Source organism: Clytia hemisphaerica, unplaced genomic scaffold (genome assembly GCF_902728285.1).
Source record: "Clytia hemisphaerica strain Z4C2 unplaced genomic scaffold, Clytia hemisphaerica genome assembly, whole genome shotgun sequence".
Classification (NCBI taxonomy): Eukaryota; Metazoa; Cnidaria; class Hydrozoa; order Leptothecata; family Clytiidae; genus Clytia; species Clytia hemisphaerica.
This window is the reverse complement of record NW_027104044.1, coordinates 1-22,827: the sequence shown is the minus strand read 5'-3', so window position 1 is coordinate 22,827 and position 22,827 is coordinate 1. Positions and strand designations below refer to the sequence as shown.

Below are 22,827 nucleotides of genomic sequence, written 5' to 3'. Positions count from 1 at the left end.
ATCAGGCCGATCCGTAGTCAATTTGTCTAAAGATTGGTACCTTTATCTTTTGAAAAAAATTCCAAAATTTGCAGTAAATAACAATTCAAATTTTCTATCAATTCAGTGGATGTCAAAAAGTGTGTCAAAATCTAGCTAAAAGCATAACACGCACTGCACACAGAGCTATTTAAAGGAGTGCTCATTTCAATAGGAAAACAATGGTTGTTCTCTTGGGAGAAGTGCCTTCTAGAGGTAGTTGGTTATCTATTATTTTTACATCGTTGCTTTGATGTATACTGTATCACTGTTTCAGTGTCGCTTCTTTCATTAACTTACGATGTTAATCAGAATACAATTGTGAATATAAAATGCATTTTTCTCAGCTTAAAAACCTTTGAAAAAAGGTTTTGGTTGTCAAATTTTCCCTTTTTTTTTAAATAGGGGAATTGTCTAAGTATCCTAATGGCGGATCTCGTAGTATGGAAGTATTCCCTCCCGGTCTGCAAAACTTGGATATTGACCATTCTAAACATTTACGATGAACAGGCAAAGCTTTTTTTATGAACTTTTTTTATAAGAACAAATATATAAGAACATAAGGGCTCTATGGCCAACATATTTTGAACAATTTAAAGACCTTTAAGGCTTTATGGACTCTAAAACACCTGTCTTTTTAGGAAATTGCTCAAAGATAATCACAAAATAGTGAAAATAAGAACACTAACTTGTACTTTTTTTTATTTTTTTTATTTTTATTTTTTTTTATTTTTTTATTTATTCTTTATTTAACGTTGGTACAAAACAAAATAGTACAAAAGACTAATTAAAACCACGTGACAATCTAATATTTACTTAATAGTAAATAATATAGGATAAAAATTCTAAAAACATTAAAAGATTGAGCACAGTTTGCAAGAACAATATATTTTTGCTTTCAAAATTTTTGTTTTAAAGCATTCTAATGATTCAGATGTTTTGGTCTCATTGGGCAATCTATTCCAAGCCTGTCCTGCCCGATAGTTAAAGGAGTTCAAGCAAACTGCATTTTTTGGCAGTGGAAGTTTAATTTGAGCGCCTCTTCTAAGTTTTGGAGGACGTGGGGAATCGTTATCCTCATCATCACTCCCTGTTTCACGCTGGATAATTTCAAACTGGTCCCAGCCTAGTTTATTTCCGATATTATTGACGCTCTTATAAACTTCCACTAACATGAGTTGGAGGTTTTGAGTATGGATAGACGCACAATTTGCTTTAACCAAAAGCTCGTCATAATCAAGATTTAGAAGATTTTCTTTAGCTCTAAGAGCTCTGTAGTGAGCTTCAGTCAAAAGATTATGTGCCATCTTACTGCAAAACATCCAAATGAGAGGGCAATACTTAAAGGTAGATAATATAAAACTATTAAATAATAAGTCTGCCTGATCTTGGTTCAAATATGATCTCATTCTCAGGATAGATTTAGTTTTTTGAGAGGCTTTCTTACATAGATCCTGAATATGAGTATAAAATGATAAAGCACTGTCGATAGTTATACCAAGAAGAAGAGCATTCTCAGAAGATATTAGTGAAAAATTTCCTATGTCAATAGATATATTTGCATTTTTAGTACCTGGAAATAACATCTGGAACTTCTCCGGATTGGCTACAAGAGAGTTATGTTCAAACCAAGCGAGAATAACTTGCAAGTCTAATTTTAAGGCTTCAATGACTTCTTGCAAGGAAGAAGCACATTTATGAAGAGTATTATCATCGGCGAAGTTACAGAGGTCATCTTCATTTACAAAATAAAATAAATCATTGATAAAAACATTGAAAAGGATTGGACCTAAAACAGATCCTTGAGGCACTCCAAATAGCAAAGGTAGCCAACTACTGTAAGATGAACCCACTCTGACCCTGTGTTTCCTATTTGAAAGATAGCTATGGATAAGAGCGAGGCTTTTATTTCCAAGTCCATACGCATGAAGTTTAGCGATTAGAAGATCATGAGGCAAGCAGTCAAAGGCTTTAGACAAATCCATCAGAATTGCTCCAATTTTCTCAGAATTAGAAAGCGACATCTGCCATTTTCGCAACATGTTAAGTAAAGCACTCTGTGTGCTATACTGTTTGCGAAAACCACAGAGTTTAGTAGAGAAGAAGGATTCGAGAAAAATGTTTAATTGTTTCGATATTAGTTTTTCAAAGATTTTTGCCGGGGAAGGGAGCAAACTGACGGGTCTGTAGTTATCCTTGTCGTGCTTGCTTTTCTTTTTATGGACTGGGATAATATCAGCCTGCTTCAAGCTATCAGGAAAATGTTGTGATTCAAGACTGTGGTTGAAACACGATGTCAGTGTAGGAGCACAAACAAATTTGGCTAACTTTATGATCTTAGTAGGAATATCACCACTGACTGACTTAGAATCGTTCAGGCTATTTATAACCTTGAGTGTTTCTGAATTTGTTACTAGTGAAAGCTCAAACGCGTCAATATCTTGCCTATTTTCGCGAATTTTTATAATGCTTGGATGACAAGAGAATTTATCTATGGCTGAATTGACGTTGTCCGAGATTTCACCATTAACAGAATTCCAACGAGGAACGTCTAAGCGTTCAGTTACAGTGTGATAGTGCTCATTGAAGGTTTCAGCAATATCTATATTTCGAGATAAAATGCTATCATCCTCAATGAGCTGAATTCTCTCATCAACAAAATTGACCTTATTTGAAAAGAAAGGCTTGAATGTGTCCCAGAAGCCTTTAGGAGATTGTTTTGGGTCACTTTTACTGAAGAGAGATTTCTTGGCTTTCCTATTCATATTGACGACAAAATTTCTCTGACGCTTATAACGAGCAACATCTTCAGGATTTTTGGTATTATTTGCTATGTTTTTTAGTTTTGATCGGAGCATAATGGCTTTCCTGAGTTCTTTGGTTACATGCTGCTTATTATTAGCGCGGATTAACCTTGTCTTTGATGGTGCATGCTCATTTAATAAATTTACAAAAATTTTCTCAAATAAGCTATAATCTACAATATTTCTATCTTTAAGTTGACAATTTAGTTCGTTTAAAAATATAACAGAATTGAAATTTTTATAATCCCTAAACTTCCTTCGTACAGGGGGTAATTTTACATAAGTAGATTTCATCATAGTATGGATAAGAAGGTGATAGTCACTTGAGCCCGTTTCTAAGGCACCTGTAAATTGAAAGGAATGCTTCCTGTTTGTTAAAATTAAGTCAATGCAGGTGCCATTTTCTGACTTAAAACAGGTTTTTTGTTTGATCAGATTGTAGAGATCATTAGCATTCATGAAATTTTTTAGTAATTCGTTATCAGGTTCCAAGTTAAAATCACCTACCACCATAAAATTATTATAAGATCTACTATAAAAATCTAAGCCTGCAGAAAGAACTGATAAAAAATTTTGGATTTTTTCTTTAGATTTGTGAATTGTAGGATTTCTATAAATCATAAAAACGCACCACTTAGTTTTCCTAAGATTGATTTCAAAAGGAATGACCTCGATACCTTTAGGGAAAACAAAAGATGTAAGCTGATGCATCAAAATATCAGATCTTGTATAAACCAGCAGACCTCCACTTGACTCAGTATAGTCTAAGCGCAGGGGTGTTTTGTAACCTGGAAGACACTAAATTGATCATTAGAGGAAAATTTTGTATCAACTCATTAGATCTCTCTCATCTTATCTTAGGATTGGCTCAATGTTATGAACTTTGCAAACAACTTCGCAACGAGTGTGATAAAAGACAAGTTACAAACGCGAAAGTTGGTCTACAACATAACTTAGGCTTGGGTGGCGCATGCGTTGTAGGATTGTACAAGAAATATAAACCGATGCAATTACAACAGTGAGTTAATTTGATTATAATGTGCCTTTTGTTATCAGCTTTCCTTGAGATTGGCCTATTAGTTTTTTTCTAAATTTTTTTACAAAGTGACGGAGCCCGATTTTCGAAAAAAAAAAATTTATACAAATTTTGGCCAAAAAAGTGCCGTGATTTATCTCACGTACGCTTTGTTTCCGAAGTAATTTTATAAGTAGTATACTATTAGACTATGCTATAGTCTAAGACGAGTTTCATCTAAGAGGAACAAACGTGAAGACGGGAATTTTTTACGGGAGTAGCTGTTGTCTTAGACTATATCAATTCGGTAGAAAAGCGGAAATTTTGGATTTTGGTTAGCGGTGTGATCGGCCGGCCCGGTTCGAACAAATGTAAATAAACAGTCGGGTCTGACTGGTAAATCTCCCGGCAGTTCCTGTTGTGAATACAGATTGACCCGACTGGAATAATGATTCCAAAACAGGGCGACAGAAAGTTGATCTAAGTATATAGTATAGTGTGGAAATGTTTTATGCAATTCTTTAGCATTTTAGTCTCTCAGCCTCCTATTAGCTAGTACTTTAGTTTGTAACTTCTTTGCAACAAGGTGTTTTATGTAAATGGTTTGTTTATTATTTTCAAGAAAGCTATAAAAGAGAGAAGAAGAGGTAAAGCATTTTTCTCTTTTATTTTTATTTTGAAAGACTCATCTTTTCATAATGCAAACTTGCATCTACCAGGTTTATCTACAGTGTATGTGGTATATGTTTTGTCTAATTGCTCTAGGAAAATTTTATGAAGAGTGGTATTTTTCAAATCACAAACAGCTTTTTTACAAATTAATGCATTATTTTTCTTTATGAATTTTTTTTTAATTTTCATAAAAGGCATAATTGTTTGTTTTGATTTTTTGTCTACAGATATAGTTTAGGCAAGCCAATATAATTTTGTCGTTTTTTTTACAGACCGCAAGCTTTAGGTAAATTTTAGGTTCGGTCGTGGTATGCCTGTAAAACAACAAATCAAATTGGTCCCACCTTATAGTCTACCAAAACCAAGTCCAACACAGGAAAAATTCAATATAAATCATTCCATGACTTTTTAGTGAATTCACGGTGAAAAGCCGCAATTAATAATTCAAGATGAAAAGGTGAAATTTCACTGCGAATTGTCAAATTGCAGCTTTTCACTGTGAATTCACTAAAAAGTCAAGGTGAATTTTATAAATTTTTTTCCTGTGCCAAGTTGTCATATACACGTTTTTTTTTTTATAAGAACGTCAACAATTTTCGAAGCCTTCGGATGTTCTTAGTTTTTTGGATTTGAAGCCTAAAAATGTTCTTAAAATGTTCTTATTTTCAGCATTTTTTGAGCATTTTGATGTAATTTCTTAAGAAAATGCACGTTTTTAAGTCTCCAAAGCCTTAGAATGTTCTTAGAATGTTCTTAAATTTTTGGGCCTCGAAGCCTTATGTTCTTATATAGTTTGTTCTTATAAAAAAAACAACGTGTACTGATATAATTAAAAATATGAAAGATTCAAAATAATCTTGGTAGTTTCAAAATAGTGAAAAATTATACAAGTAGGTGCTAAAACTTTTTATTTTTAGAAAGGTGATAAACCTTTCCAATGATGTTGACACCAACTTGAATTGTGGACAAAAAAGCAACCATTCCTAGCAAGATGGCCATTAAGAAAGACTTTTGTTTATTTATCTTCTTAGGAACTGCTATATGTCTGTATGTTAATATTTGCTATTTTGCCCTTCTGTATTCAGTATGGGCATTTACTGTATATAAAAGGCATTATTTACAATTATCATATAATTGAATCATATTGAATATTTTAAATTTTGTTTTTTTTTATAAAGAAAGTAAAAAAGAAAGTCTTAGACACAATCCATATACCATGCTAAAATTCTCACTCTTTAAAAAAAAAAATTGAAAGGAATTTTTCAAGGGCAGATTTGTCATGCCAAAATCAATGTATGAAATTTCTTTCATATTTTTGGTTATCTTTTTTAAAATTTTGAATAAATCAATTCATTTTTATGTGGGATTTTATGGAATTGTCACTTGGATGATTTAAAAGGATATTTGAGTAAAGAAATTTAAAACGTGGTTTTATTTCGACTAGGTATTTTTTGCAAAACATCTGGTTCAGTCAAAAACGCCTTCTCGGCCTCAGGTCTAAAATTGAAAATTTGAACCACAGATTTTTTGGGGAATTTTTCCTTACAAATATATTTCAATCATCACAGTGACCCTATATTTCAAATCTAAAGTAGTTTTGATCATTGGTTCAGGAATTATGATAAATTTTTAGTTTTTTACAAAATTCAAACAAAATTTATGTTTTCGCAGGATTATGGTTGTAAAATTTTAGATGAAATTTGTAAACTACCGTGAGATCGGGGTAACTTAGTGGAGGCTAACATGCATAACCCTTAAATGAGTGACCTGGCTGGTCATTAAAATACAAAGTTAAATCAAAATAAAAAATTGTAAGTAGAGGTGCGAGCGGAGCTGCGTAGTTCATTTATTTTGAAATTTTGCTGCTTTGATTGCGGTCAGTCATTTGATGGCTATACCAGACTTCACGGTATACAGTATCATAGGAAAAAATCAAAAAAAATTACCTTGACCTTTTAGATGAATTGGCGGTGAAAAACTGTTAATCTTTCAATAATGACATGGTGATTAGCTGAAATTTCACCGTAAATTTATGAAAAGATTGCAGGTTTTCACCTTGAATTACCCTACGGTCAGGAGAAATTTTTATATCTTGCATTCTGTGTATAGTCTGATTAGGTAGCCGATATAATTTTGCATTTCTCCAGAAGAATGTGGAAATTTGAAGTGAAAAAAGATTCTTTTCGATACGATTTTTTCTGATGATGTAATGTTAGAAATGTGTCCTAAAAAAATTTTGGTTCAAATTTTACATAGACCTCTGAAGGCTTAGAAAAGCTGTTTTTGAACGAACCAGCTGCTTGCTAAAAATATAGTCAAAAAGAAACTTTTTGTTCAGATATTTGAAGATGCTTGAGTACTGCTCTTGTATCATAGAAGGTGTCGTTGTTCAGATGTTGTGGAAAGTGTTGTTCAGATATCGTGGAGGGTTATTCCTTCAGTCATAATGGAAAGTGTTGATCAGCCACCGTGGAAAATGTTGTTTAGATATCGCAGAAAGTCTTGTTTAGACAAGGTGGAAGGTGTCGGTCTGATTTTGTGAGAGGTGTTGGTTGAATTTTGTAGAAATGCATTGGTTGAAATATGCTAGATAACCATGGTTTTTAAAATATTGCTGGTACCACTACTTTCACTCAAGTGCCAAGCTGAAAAAATGACTATCAAAAAATACAAAAAGATAGCTAAACATCAAACTCAATCAAGCCCAACAAAAAAATAACTAGGAAGTAAAATCTGTTAAAATTTGGACTATCTTAGAAAAAACTTTACAGAGATTGAAAATTTTTTGCGCGCACAAAATCATTACTTGACAGAACTGGAAAAAGTCAATAATTCAGTCTCAACTGACACTGATTCCTGCTACCATAAAAGAAACTGCGAAATCTAGTGAATATAAACCTTACCTTTAGATGCTACTTCAGGTGTCAGGCATCAAGTTGAATAAAATTTCCAAAAAATCAAAGTTAGAATTTGTTTGTGGGCCTTGAGGAAAACAATCCCTTCTAACTAATATTGTCATAAAAGCTAAAGATGAATGCGTTTATGTAAGGTCTTATCTTCAGCCTCCAAATGATCCTACAAGAACATTCTTCTTCACCAGACCCAGAACCATCATGCTCAAAGAAAACAACCATTTTTTGGATAAAGTTCACTTCCTACTTGCATCCCTTCGATTTTGTGTTGTTTTGATTTTCTCTACCAAGTTCGTCTATAAATCTGCAGGGATTTTCCGCAAAATTCACCGACCCTTCTCCAAGGTCGGTAAGGGCAAAGATAAAATCAAGAAAAGCGCCAAATTGATATCGTCCGTAAACACAGACTCTATCCGCCGCGAAACATATTACGTTTTATAATATACAAACTATGTTATATCATAATAACATATTATACGGACGATAGCATCGTCTAGTATACTATAAGTATATTTTTCTGGAGGCTGTCCAGACCGTTAGAAAAATGACTTACGCATATCAAGAATTGACCATGTATATATATGGTGAAGATCAGAGATCTGAGCTCAAGGAGAGAAAGTGTTGAAAATACTAAATAAAATAAAGATGAAACATAAAAAGGCACTAATAATTTTATAATTATACGTTTTTATTGAGGCTTAATCTAAGTCTGGATATAGTTCTAAATCAAAAAGATGTTTATATTCTAATTATCTTTCTGATTGGCCACCACCACTGACATTTTTTTAACATTTATTCAGGACTTCAATGACAGATTCTTCACATTGCATTGAAAGCTCTTTCCAATCAGAAGTCGTCTTCAAAGAAATTGAGCGCCGTTTAAAGGAGGTATAAACATGTTTTTTTATAAGAACAAACTATATAAGAACATAAGGCTTCGATAGCCAAAATCTTAAGAACAAGTTAAGAACATTGTAAGGCTTTGGGGATCGAAAACACCCAATAGCACAACGCACCGAGTCTAAAAATAGTAACGAATCTTCACAAAATGGTCTCAAAATGGTCTCAAAATGGTAACAATAAAAATATTTTGAAAACTTTTTTAGGCTTAAAACTCAAAAATTTTAGAACATTGAATGGCTTCAAAAATTTTGTATGTCCGTATAAGAATAAAAAGCTTATGTTTTGAAGCTTTGTTTTAACAGATTTCTCGCCACCTTCTTAGAAAGAGTTAATATTCAACGACTCGTTTATTCGCTTATTTTTCTTTCTGGAAAAGTTTGGAAGCCTTCGGCTTGAAACTCAATGGGAGAGATTTCCAGGCTATTAGTCTTATTACGCAAAATAGGGACAATTCTTCTACAAAGTAAAAAATAGGAGTATGTTTGCCATAAAAAAACCGCGCGAGAGAGTGTTTTGAATAATTTTCCTCTTTTGACGAGCACACTTCTCTTTTGCAGTACTGTTCACCTTTTAGTGTTTGATAATTAGGTGAAGCTGATTATTGACCTGGAATTCTAAATTACAGTATTAGTCTAGATCTAGACTATGATGGAAGAGATAATATCGCGTCTTCCAATAAGGTCCCAACACTCTTGTCCTTAACTTAGGATATTCCTTATTGGCCATGAAATTGTCTCATTTTCGTAATTTTACACCCAACTCGGCAGTTCTATTTAATGGGGTCGTTTAGTATAATTTATGCTTATGCCTCAGGAAAAAATCCCCTAAAATCCCACTGGTGGAACATCCCTTTTTTGGGCAATTTCTATTTTCCTCAGGCAAAACCCTAAGGGCGAAATTTTTAAATTCATTTGGAAATGGACAATATCATGTATACCATTCTAAAGCTCTCAAAAAACTACATAGAATTTTATAGAGTATAGAAGGTCTGGAGAAAGTTTCAGCTACAATCAATGCCATAACATATTGGCTATTTTGGCTATTTTACCATTTTTCAATATTTAAAGTTTAAGCGAAAATGTCAATTTCGGGCCTTCAACTTGATTTCATCGAATATTTCGATCTGGAAGGGATTTATTGGTTTCTAAGTTATATTTCAAGCCCAACCAGACCATTTTTGAACTTCTGGATCCCCAGATCCTAAGGTCTTCAGTGTTAAGTCTAGCGAGAGTATGGATTTATATAGAATAAAACTCTACCCTTCTACCCTACCAATCTAATTTAGAGCGCTTCCAAATTGTTTGTGGCTAAAAAATTTCCTGTAGAATTTCCCTTTTGTGCCAAGTATTTTGGAACTGATTGTAGATCTTATTTTTTTTGTACGAACAGTCTGTATTTTTGTAACACGACCATACTAATTATGTATCAAAGTAAGCCTTTTTCAATAACGCGCTTGTTTGCTGTTCTGTTTTTTATCAGGAGAAAGCTACACTCATCAAGAAATTCAAAGCAATTTTCTCATTTGAACTTGCCGGAGCTGATGGAAAGAAAGGTGTCTGGTTTGTTGACGCTAAAAAAGATGGAGTTGTTTTAAGAGGCCAATCATCTGGTAAGTGCGACAATGGTTTCGATAGAAATAGTTTTTTTTGAAACGAACGATAAATGTATCAAGGTCTGTTTTATTTACCCCCTTGTGACTTAACAAAAGAGACTTGACTCGATGTTACAATCCAATTATTGAAAGTTTGTCTCAGCCTTTTTATAATGAGCGAGACATACGTTCTCTGATTACGCAATTTTCATATTGACATTTTCGAGGCATTTTGATGTAACTGTGTGTACGAGCGTGCTCATTTTGAAACGTTACGTAATCAAGCCTGGTTTCTATTACTTTACACTGGCACTTGGCTTGATTGCGGGGCTAGGACTTTGTGTAAGGATACATATAGACGACGTATATTACATTATATTATATATTACATGATAAGAATACAAATAGACGACGTATATTACAATTATTATGTATTACATGACACCTTGCTCCTATTCTAGTAAAGATAATATATGTCGTCAAAGAGTACACTTAAATGAAGAGCTGTCCGATTGCGGGGCCTTCCGTCTGCTTCCGTAAATAAACATCCGGACTTATAGGTGGTAAAGAGGGCGTTGATGTTGCCGCCTCATTGATTCGATGTTTGTTATTCAAATTAGTGCTACCGCATCCGCCCTTTTTTCAACTTCGCGCCATTTTTACAATTTAGTCTGTTTGTTTCTTGATGGAAACCAGTCCAAGTTGTTTCGTATTTTTCCCGCACAAGTCACTTTTATTACAAAACTGTTATCGTTTTAAACATGAACAACTGATCCAGAATAAAAGGTAATTATTTTTACAACTCACACTTTTTAATTACATTAATTGACATCTTGACATTACAGCTATCTTGTTAGATGTTTTGTTTCGAGAGTTCTAGCAATAGTTTATCGTTCAACTTGGAGAGGGAATGTTTGTAAACATAGAATTTTTTTTCATAACAGTTATTTGGGGGGTCGGAATTAGGCTGGGCTGTCGGCTTTAGGACCTCTCACGGTATATCGCATATCTGTGGATGGACTTTGGACTCTAGATAGTAATACTTTATCGGCCCTTTTTACGCCGGCCCTAATTTAACACCAGCTCCTTTTACGCCAGCCCTTATTCCACGACAGCCCAATTTTGGGCTTACGCCAATAATAGGGTGCGCACTCGTCGGGATTTTTTGCGCGGAACGAGGAAGAATTTACAAAAATGAACTTCAATGCATTAGTACTTACCTTTAAATCATCCAAATCTGTTCATTCTTTTTTTAAATCAATCAGGAATTATCAAGGAAACAAGTAAAAAAAACTGCATCCAGGTATCTATTTTCTTTCCAAAGATATTTTCCTGGTTTGATGATTGAAAAAGCTTGAAAGATATCTCATATTTGATAAATACTGTCATAGTGTCCTCCCCCCCCCTTTATAAAGGGGGGGGGGATTCTGATTTTGGCCCTATTTTTAAAGTATGGGGGAAAATGAAAAATTTGAAATTTGCTGGGGGGAAATAAAGAGGGGGGAAAACCATAAATTTAGGAAATTTTGACTGGGGGAACTTCACTGATCTCAAGGTTATCTTATTGCAAAACCTGTTTAAGCAATACAATCAGCCAACCTTTTTAAATAAACCAACTTTTCAATACAATTTCATTTTCCCAGTACTTTCAAGGCTATATTTTCAAGCTTTCCCAAAATTTCAAATTTGATTTAAGGCATTTTTATGTTAACCATATGGGGGAACCGCAAAATCTTCAAATAGCTGGGGAAATTCAAAAAAGAGGGGGGAACCGAAAAATTTTGAAATATGGTGGGGGAAAGAAAAGAGGGGGGAATGGAGANCTGATATTCTGCGGAAATTAAAAAATTTTGTTTTCCACTTTTTTTTGATACCATTTTTTTTTTTGGTACTAACTTTTTTTTTTGGCTTTTTTTTTTTACCAACTTTTTTTTTTTGATACCAACTTTTTTTCTTGATACCAACTTTTTTTTTAAACCAATTTTTTTTTTTGATACCAACTTTTTTTTTTTGATACCAACTTTCTTTTTTTTTACCAACTTTTTTTTTGATATCAATGTTTTGTACAATACCAAATTTTGCCTCGATGTTTAATTGTTCAAGTGTAGAAGGGCCCTTAAATTTAAATTTAAAGTAAAGACAGTATTTTCTGTAAATTAGAGGTAGGTCGGGATTAGAAAGGGGTGGTCAGGATTAGACAATCTGACAGTCTGTGCCACTAACTCGATCGGGAAGATTCTTCCAAAATTGGAAGATTCTTCCGAAATGGGAAGAATCCTCCCGAATAGTCTAGCAAGCTAGACGACTAATTTATACATAGTAGAAATAAAGCAAAAAGTAATGAATGGAACAATTTTAATCGTCTAGAAACCTTTGTGCACTAACTCCAAACAAAAGAAAAGTGTCAATATTGCAATTATAATAATTTTTTCCTGCTCAAAACAATTCTTTCACAAAAATTTAGGAAAAAAATTCAAATTTTTGATTTATAGTTTTCACCAAAATTTGTTCCCTTAAGGTAAACCTCTATGTTATAGAGATTGTCATATCACGAAATAAGTTCAAGACTTAAAGTCTGTCTCGAAATAATTTGCAGCTGGAGACTAAAATGGCTGTAACTTTTGATAGAGTTCGAATCAAGTTGCGATTAAGTGCTTGTTTAAATGATATTCGTGAGTGGAATATTATCAAGTAAAAAAAATGAGAAAAAAAAGGAAAATGAAAATGAAAAATGAAGAAAAAAATCACTTTTTAGAAATGGTATATTACCATTTTCACGGATGGATTTTCAATCTCAGATCATCATCACTGTCAAAAAGTTCAAAATATTCATTCATCAAAAGATATCAAAGAAGGTTATTGGTTGATCTGTAAAATATAAAAACTGGTAAAAAACGACAAAAAACAGCCTTTGTCGATCAACCATCAATAAACTTTTTTGATATCTTTTATTGATGAAATTTGGGAATTTTTTCACATTGATATGATCTAGATTGACGAGCACTCCTGTGAATGGTATTATACCACATTTCGCAAAATTGATTTTTTTCTTCTTCATTTTTCATTTTCATTTTCCTTTTTTTTTCTCAATTTTTTACTTGATAATATTCCACTCACGAATATCTTTTTAACGAGCACAAAATCGCAACTTGATTCGAATTCTATCAAAAGTTACAGCCATTTTTTTCTCCAGCTGCAAATTATTTCGAGACAGACTTTAATTAGAAATCCGCCCCGTTTAAGCAATCCTACAAACCTCATTTGTCCATTTTCATTTTTCCAGCTGTACCCGTTCTTGATAACGTCCGCAAAAACGAGGTGTAAGGCGAATGGTTTTGGTTTGGACGATTTTCGACGAGCTCCCCGCTCTTTACCCAAAGATGTCTCTCTTATACACGAGCCAATCTAAAATGTATCAAATAAAAGGAAATAATTGTGACGAACTTGAAGTACTTCAACTGAAGCTTCAAGGAATTTTTTTACGATGAGCATACACGTTTTTTTATTATAATGAAGTACTCTTAGGTTCCAAATAAGGGGGGGTCGAATAAACGGGGGCCTAATTGCCGGGGGTACTTCTGAAAACCTAAAAATAAGGTAAATATAGGCGAAAATCTTTAGAGCAAAATAAGGGGCTCTCTTTGACAGCTGAAAATATTCTCAAAAATTAATAAATGGGGGGGGGGGCTAAAAAGCCGAGGGATCGGAAAATTTTCAAAAATGGGGGGGGACGTTTATTTGAAACCTAAGAGTGAATAAGAACATAAGACTTCAATGGCAAAAATATTAAGAAGTTAAGAACCTTTTTTAAACTTTGTGAACTGAGACAACCAAAATTTTAAGAAATCGTTTAAAATTGGTCAAAAAAAAATGTTTTACGAACATCCGAAGCTTAAAGTGATGGATGCTTTTATCCAAAACGTTCAGGAGCAAAGTAAGGAGATGATTTACATTTTACCATTCAATGGACAATAGTATTTAGTCCGGGAGCCAAACCCAAAAAATGGCATTTTGCTTAACCCAAGATTCTACAGGATAAACTATACATTTTTGGAATCCTCAACTATCCTACCCAGTGGGCACAGAAAGTCCGGAGGACGCCTATATGACGTCCAAATCACGTCCGCCCGTCCAAGCCGTCCCCTCCATCGCAACGTCCTTAAACGTCTTATGGACTTATTTTTTCAGGACGTCAATAGGCGTCCGTAATCGCCCAAAATATTTAGCCGGGATTGGAAGTTGGTAGCGAGTTATACAAACATGTTGAGCCGGGGTGAAATATTTCGTAACATGAGTTTGTAAATGCAAAAATGGAGCGTTCGCAAGATTTCACATTATAGAAGTTCATTTCATATCTTTCCAAAGACATAAAATGTTTAAATATTTACACTGTCAGTTATAAATGTTAGTTCAAATAACCCCCACTACTCTTGAAATAAGAATGAAATACGGTGACTGATTGGCCGTTAAAAGTTTCTCTATACATTTTTTGAGGCGACAGAGATTTTTCAAAGCAAACTTCGTGAGGAAAGACAAAATGGCAGGAAGATCCATATTTATGGGTGTTTAATCTCGGCATCTTCTTTATGGTTCAAAGATGCTTAAAGTGGAGGATACAAGTACAAGATTATAGAAGAGTAAGTGCAAAAATTGGCTTCTTTCTTTGTTTCATACAGTAGTATACCGTCATATATTTATACGAAGGAATAAAACATTACAGTACCACAGGCTCACAAAAACCTAGCGTTTTAAAGAAATTTCTTTTTGTTGCATTTTGTATTCTGAACATCCTGGTTTCTTCCACCACTGATCAAGTTTTGAGTGTTCTCGTTCGACGTTCGACTTTTGGTTTAAGCTTTTCCATTCTATTTTGTAAACAATAAAACACAAGGGGCCACATGAATTCAAGACTTCTTAAGATACACATCCAAGCAATAAAACAAGGCCTTCTTTTCTCAAACATCAAAACGTTTGTTTCTGTACTTTGTGTTGTTTTTCAGGCATTTTTAGTTGGGTTTAATTAGCAAGCGGTAGGCCTTTTCAATTTTTAGAAAAATATTTTCTCTAATGTGCGTTTCGAATGTTTTGATTTAGAAACGGTCTTTTTTTTAAAACATTCGAATACGAAATTCATTTTGAACATTCGAATCGCCAAAATTTCGAATGTTTTGTTTTGATTCTTTTTCTTGAAACTTTTTAGTGAGCCAATTTTAATGTGGTGCTCTTCAGTTTATAAAATGTTGGAATAAGATTATTATTTTTGCCACTTTCATTTTTAAGGAGCTTATGCTGAAAAGATGGAGCAAAGACTTTTGATTGATCAGTTTCAGGTGAGTGAAATTTCTAAGGAGATCTTTTCTCTAATAATTGCAATTGGCTAGAAAATTCTGAAAATTAGATGGCATCATAACATAATGAGTTTCTAAAGTTTCATTTTTTTGATAAGTTCTTTGGGAAGCAAGTACAAATTATTTTTTTCTGAAAAACAGAGGAGACAAAAATATTTTGTTCAAAAAGAGAGCGGTGAATGCAATAATGTGACTTTTGATTGACAACAACCCACTTCTGTGGTGGAAGACGTACAAAATTGGAGAAAGATTTTCGATCAAAAGGCGTTATTATTTAATCAAAATAAGGCTTATTTTCGTGTGGTATTGTATATTGGGTTTTCTTTGAGAAACTTAAGTTTCATTCGTATCAGAAATCCTTACTTTACCTTTTAGTTCGTACCCATAATCCTACTGGCCCTCTGGAAAATGCAAAAATAACTGATTGTTCAAAGCAAGGTATGCTATTCTTTGGTGTGTTTTAGGTACCAACAGTCAACTTTATCATGACGAATAATACACCCCTCTTTCAGTGACCCAGTGAGAAATTTAACCACTTAGGAATGAAATGAGAGGTAATTGAGATAACATCGATTAAAGTTTTTGTTCCGTGACCCTCAATCCTGCTTTCTGTTTTTATTTAGGACGAGATTGAGATATTTTAGGCTCTTTATCCAATTTTACTCTTGAATTTCTTGCAATTCAATTTCACTTAGCACTGTTCTTAAATTGTTGTAGCTTCATTACTATCTATTATAAAAAAGAGCTTGTAGTTATAAAGGTTTTGAGGGTTTTCTACTCTTTCCCAAAATCAAAACTTTTCTTTCCTCATTTTGTTTTCCAGATTCGATCAACACTATTGCGTAAATCTAACTCGTCAGTCCAGCTGAACCAAAAGATCATCAACATGTTACAGGTAAACCTCATAGATACTAATATGATACAAATGCTTAGATTCATCCATCAGATCTGGGATCATAGTTTCTAAATACCCTCTTTATTAAGTACCAAGATTTTGGGTAAAACCTTTCAAGGGAGAAACCTGTACCCTCAGATTTATATCAATAAAGGTGAAATGGAGCTTACATCATGATCTCAAAAAACTTGCTTTGTAGACTAAATTATTTCAGCAATTGGGGATAAAAATAATGGACTGAAACTCGATAGGAATTACTATTCCCATGTTTTTTATGGCTAAGGAATTCAATTCTTTTGTTTTTAAGTCAGAAGATTCAGTGGGGAAGAGAAAAATAGAATAAAATTTTGCAGTGAGGATCGGTTTATTTGATTATTTTCAATGGGGACAAAAATTAGAGGATGATTTTCCACCGGGCCAATTTTTCCAGTGGGGAGGGGTCCCAGTGGGTCTGTGTGAAGGTAAAATTAAGGAAGGACAAATTAACACCCTTTGTCCCATAGGTTAATAATTTATTTTGACACACTGCTATCCGGAAGGTTATAGTCAATAATTATCCTAAAAAAAGACATTCCTTTGTTTGATTTTGTCATATTATTTGTAATTATTTTCATAAATTATTATTTTCCTTTCAAGGTTGTGCATTAAGAAGAAGGACTTTCAAACGTGTGTTCGCAGATCGATTTTATCAATGTCTGACTGAGTCGACTTGAAGGAAAAGAAGGAAACCTTTGTTGTTATGTTGACGAGAAAACTAACTGAATTTAGTGATATATTGTCAACTTGGAATAATTCAATAAACGAAATTAAAGTTCTTTTGAAAAGAAACATAAATATCTCAACAAAACTCTGACCCAGTGGGCACAGAATGTTCGGATGTTTATAAAAACCAGCAATAAAATTATAACAAGAAATAAATATTTTGACCATGCAAATGTCACAATCAAGAAGCTTAAAAAAGAGAATACGACTCCATAGAGACGACTAAATAAGGTCATCCCGCACGTTTTAATCACGTCCAAAGGACGTCCAAATACAAAAATTAAATCCATCTGGACGTCTAAATCACGTCTTAAAAACGTCCTAAGGACGTCCAAGTACAAACATTGTGTCCACTCGGCGTCTGATAAACGTCTTCAGGACGTCCATTTACAAAAGTTAAGTCCATATTACGTCCTTTTCGCGTTCCTTTGGACGTCCGTATTGGACCAACATCGGACGGACGGGATCCGTTTCATTTTTCACGTCCTTAGGACGTCCTAAAGTCGTCCACATTTGACGTCCTTTCGTCCGAAATGGACCTTGTATGGACGTCCTGTGCCCACTGGGTAGTTTTGGAAATGGTCGGTCCCCAAAGCTAACTCCTGGTCAATTTTTCATACTGGGCCCGAGTTTAGGGGGTACTTTTTATCCTTTGTAAGGATTTGTTAAGGAAAATGCCATTCCAGGGATGATATAATTTGCTGTATCTAGTCAATCAGTTGACCAATTGCTTTGAAACTTTGCAAAAAGTTTCAAGGTAGGCTGATGATTATTTTCGGCAAAAAACTTTTGTGAAAAATTATTTTTAAAGGTTTGCCTGGGGAAAAAAAGGGAAAATTTGGGTATTTTAACTAAATTTTGACCCTTTTTAAGTCTGGGACCTACCCAAACAACTTTTAATGAGACACAAACTAGGTGTTATGATAGACTTTGATGCAATACATCAGAAAAATTTCAAACAAACAGTATTTAGCATTTTTGGAAGCTCTGAATAGCAATATAGTGGAATTTCAAAGCAAAAACTGACAAAATTACGTCAAAAAAATGTTATAATTTGGCCATAACTTAAGTTAAATCCGTCATTATTTTGCGTAGGTTGTCAACAAAAGTACTAAGAAATGACTGAAGGGTATATAACTGGTTTCCATCTCAAAATTTCATAAATTTGAGGCTACCATATAATAAAAACATCCAAATTCAGGCAACAACTACCAAGAAGTGGTGTATTTACCCCCTGATTTGCCCACGTGACCCTGATTACAGACAATGAAAACCACAAATAACTTTCCCATTGCTCCTACTACAAAATGAGTGGTCAGAAATAAAATTGGTACATCATAAAACCGCTTTATGGGTGAAATAGGTCCAAAAACGATAAAAATCGCCTAAAATGGGCATTTTTACCCCCTGGTTTGTCCATTTGCACCCTGGTTTTGTCAGTTTTAAGTCAGCATTGTAATCTTTCAGGATATATTACACGAAAATCAAGTTAAAACTATTTTTGATGACGTTTTAACCAAGATTAGTGGTGAAAATTGCTCAAATAAGGTAAAAACCCATAAAAATGGGCAATTTTACCATTTCCAGCCCTGAAAAAATACTAAATACTGTTTGTTTGAAATTTTTCTGATGTATTGCATCAAACCTATAATAATAATTTTTCACAAAAATTTTTTGCCGAAAATAATCATCAGCCTACCTTGAAACTTTTTGCAAAGTTTCAAAGCAATTGGTCAACTGATTGACTAGATACAGCAAATTATATCATCCCTGGAATGGCATTTTCCTTAACAAATCCTTACAAAGGGTAAAAAGTACCCCTAAACTCGGGCCCGGTATGAAAAATTGACCAGGAGTTAGCTTTGGGGACCGACCATTTCCAAAACTAGGATAGTTGAGAATTCCAAAAATATATAGTTTATCCTGTAGAATCTTGGGTTAAGCAAAAGTGCTTATTTAAGGAGATATAGGATTTGGCTCCCGGACTAATTGTGCAGTGGTTGTAAAAAAACAATTTTAAAAGAGTCGATTTGTGACTATTGGTGCGCATTCAATCCCGAGAAAAGCAGGAAAAATTGCAAATTTTTGATCAAAAAATTCGGATTATTTTGCTATGAAAGTGAGAAAAAAATGGAGAAAAATACACTTTAACATATGAATTCCATCGATTTTTTGCTGCACTGTAAGGGTGCATTTCTAAAAGCTAATACCAACAGTTGGTAAACCCACTGTCCCCGGATATTCGAGCCTAAAGCGTTAGAGAAAGTCAAATAAAAGTAGGGCAACCATGCGGGAAGCTGAATAAATGAGTAGTACCTTCTCATTCTAGTTTTGTTTGATTCTGTCTTCTGGCCTCGTTCTGACGTAGCCTCTCTTTGACGTATCAATCCCCAACAAAATAATATCACGTGAGTTAGATCAGCCTCGTTTTCATGTAGTCTCTCTTTGGTGTAATAATGATGATCGGATAGTGGCCAGTGGAGAGATAAAGGGATGTCGTTTCATAAATCATCTAGCTCGCCTCCAGATTAATCGATTCCAAACTGGAGGGCGAAGTATATGCACATGGTCCAGTTCAACCTTAGACAAAACAAAAGAATTCTCAATGACCAAATAAGGATAAACCTCGAAAAATACTCGAACAGAATGTAAAATTATAAAATTCGTTAAGTCCAAATATCCAATTTTAAGTGCGAAAAAACAGCCTAAATTTAGAATTTTAGACGCAATAAATTTGAAGACTGGTCCTCTGAAGCAGAGTTTTATTTTAGCACTCCCATCCCATTCTCCTCTGTAATTCATACGCCTATGTATCGAGTATTTCAATCTAAACAGCTAAATGGGGTATGCCAGTATTGTTGAAAAATAATAAATTAAAAAGTGAAAACATAGGAAACAAAATTTGAAAACCTCGATACATGTAAACATTAGAAGATTGAAATTTTTAAAGGTTGGAAACATTTCTCCGTACTAGGATCCTGAATTATGAATGCTGTAGTAATCTCATTGTTTTTTTGGAAATTGTGAGTCTGAATACACGCCTTTTAAAAAAAAAGAAAGAATCGACAGGCTCCCTTGTTGAAGAATGGTAAAGTTAAATAAAATGAATCTAAGGCAAGATAAAAATAAAACTTACCAAAAGCAAATGCAATATTTCTCTCTATTATGCACATCAGTTTTGAAAAAAAGTGCTGCGAACAACTTTTTTGACTCACCATCAAACTTGTAACAACAACACACGTCTTGTCAATACTAATCTGCAATGTTAAACATTTTTGCGACGCGCTCACTTGTTAATTATAAGAGATTGAATTCTCCTGAGAGTTGTAGTTCAAGGATGAGCGCCTTAAGGCATTATTTATAATGACTTCTCCTTTTTTTGGACCTACCCCGGTGGAGGTCCTATAAATTAACCTTTGTCCGTTCGTTCGTTCGTTCGTTATTAGCTTTCCTCATGATTGGCTCGTTAGTTTTTTCTGATTTTTTGCACAAAGATGCATAACTATAAACCCTCGAATGTGACGGAGCCCGATTTTCAAAAATAAATTTTTTGGGCAAATTTGGGCCAAAAAAAGTTAGTATGTAATTGTAGTAACCAATGCAGTGTCTGTTTTCAAATTTTGAAAGCTCTATACCTACTGAATTGAAGCTCTGACTAGCTCTGTTTTTAAAACTTTGAGCCATGTTTTTTTCTTTATTGCTATTAAAGATAGATTTTTACATTGTCGTAATGTAAATTTATGGTAAAGTTTTAGTTTTTGAGTTTAGTTCATCAGTAGTATTTTTTCAGTAATCCTTTCTTATAAATATAGTAACATTTAACCAGACTCATTGCTCTCATTATATTCGAATTTGTGTTTTTTAGGACTGATAAGTACATATTTTTAAACACCAAAACAAAGCAAACAACATGCCAGTTCTTTCTGGACAAATATGTATACTTTATTATTGTGTGCTTTGAGTTCTATTTTAATCAACCCTCTCAACTGCTGATTTTTCAACTATCATTTAGGAGTATAGAATGGGCTTCCATAGTACCATTTTCTCTAAGTATTTTGTGCAAATTTTCAACAAAGTAGACTTCTTGACTGTCCTTGCCCCTTATGTTAAAGTTGTTCTGATGGAGGGCATTGCTATTTTTGGTAGCCTTCACATATCAATAAGGAGCTTTGGTGTAAATGTTTTTTCTGATGAAATCATACTAATCTGAAACTATTAGGCCTTTATGAACTTTCTAGAACAATAATCTTGCTCCAATCTTGAGAAACACTGGAAAAATAGGTTAGCATTCCCTGCCATAATTTCACAGATTTCCTCTGCTTTCTGCTTGAAAACGCTGTCGTATAGCCGTAAACGAAAGTGAAACTGTGAAAACGTCCGCAAATTCAGGCCCAGTCCTCTTCCGAGACGGAGGCTAATAATAATAATTGAATCATCAGACAACAACCTGCATAGTCTCTCATGTGTATTTGCATCATGTGCATATATAATACACCCCTGTGTCACAGACCCGGTGGACCCCCCTCCCCGGTGGAAAAATAGGCCAAAAAATCGTCCCTGGTGGAAAAAATATCCTACAATTTCAACCCTACTGCGAAATTGCTCTATGATTTTATCCCATTGAAAACTGAATGTAAAAAATTGCACTCCAAAACCATCCCCACTGGAATTTTCGAGCTGGAAACAATAGATTTTCTATCCCCATTGGCATTTTGATAGACATTTTTATCCCCACTGAGGGAAAAAGTTCTACCGGGGCACTGAGACAGGGGTGTTATAATGTCGTAAATGGCTAACCTTGCGGCCCAAATTTGTACATTTTGTCCATATTGTTTTCAGGTAGTCTATAGATTGGAGAATATATTTGAATTGAATAGTTAATTAAAGTAGTTGTCTTAAAACTTTAAACATGAAAAAGTAAAATATATATTTATAAAAATAAAATAATTTACAGCGTTAAGTATAATAAAAATATTTTAATATAATAATTAATACGTGATTGTTTAGTCCGCGTAAGAACTCAGGAAATTTGATAATTTTAATGCAATTAGGCTGTTTTGGCTTAGATGGTCCACATATATTTCTCCAAAAATAACACCACAATCATCCAAACCTTGATTTCTGTTTTTTTCATCTGTCAGATTGTCTGTCCTTCATAAAATCTTCTATGAACTGTAATTAAAAAGTACAAAACAAAATCAAAAATTTTTTTTTGTACGAACAGTTTGCTATATTGCATATTGTAATACCTTAAGGAAAGAAATTTTGGCGAAAAGAAATTTAAATTTCGCCAAAATAAATTCTCGCAAAATTTAGAAATCTTATTAAATCGCCAACTTGCACCAAAATTCGCCAAAACTTTTTCTCTTAAGGTAGCTAAAATAGTAGATAAGAGTAGTAGTAAGCCGAGTTGGGTTCAATAGCCCTTGCACGCGGGTCTGGAGAAATTTCATTTGGATTCATCAAACCTCAAAAAAAAAAAGCGCTGGGGTTCCAGTCACCCACTGCAAAATCATCGAAATCTTTCAGATTTAGAAAACATTTTCAGATTATTTATATGACCTTTTTACGGTATTGCACTGATAAATCTAACCATTAGATTATAAAAACCCGTAGTTTTTGGTTGAAATTGATATACCTTATTACACGAATATTACCAGCCAAGTATTAAACGGCCTTGAAATTAACACGCATAAGATTAACACGAATTTTATTTGCCTTTTCAAGGAAACAGCGACTGGTTTTAATTAAGGGGTTTTTTATTAACACGAAACTTTTCAATTCGTGTTAATAAAATGACTAGTGATATTCGTGTAATAAGGTAGGTAGTCCTTCTCATTAACTATTTAAACTTACATTGTCAAATAATTTTCCACAATAAGCAGCATAGTTTTGAAAGTCATTTTT

The 22,827-nt window shown here is 33.7% G+C and overlaps 1 protein-coding gene and 1 long non-coding RNA gene across 2 annotated transcripts; both read left to right on the top strand.

Annotated features, from left to right (window-relative positions):
- Positions 1-200: 200 nt before the first annotated feature.
- LOC136811835 (sterol carrier protein 2-like) lies at positions 201-10,411 on the top strand. The gene is made up of 5 exons (XM_067068462.1): positions 201-234; positions 3,663-3,840; positions 8,222-8,309; positions 9,804-9,933; positions 10,377-10,411. Exons 1-5 carry the CDS (start codon positions 201-203, stop codon positions 10,409-10,411), a joined length of 465 nt encoding a protein of 154 aa, XP_066924563.1.
- A 5,226-nt stretch (positions 10,412-15,637) lies between these two features.
- On the top strand, positions 15,638-17,900 carry LOC136811834 (uncharacterized). The gene is made up of 3 exons (XR_010847279.1): positions 15,638-15,701; positions 16,087-16,158; positions 16,795-17,900. It is a non-coding gene; the product is annotated as an uncharacterized lncRNA (long non-coding RNA).
- The last annotated feature ends 4,927 nt before the right edge of the window (positions 17,901-22,827 follow it).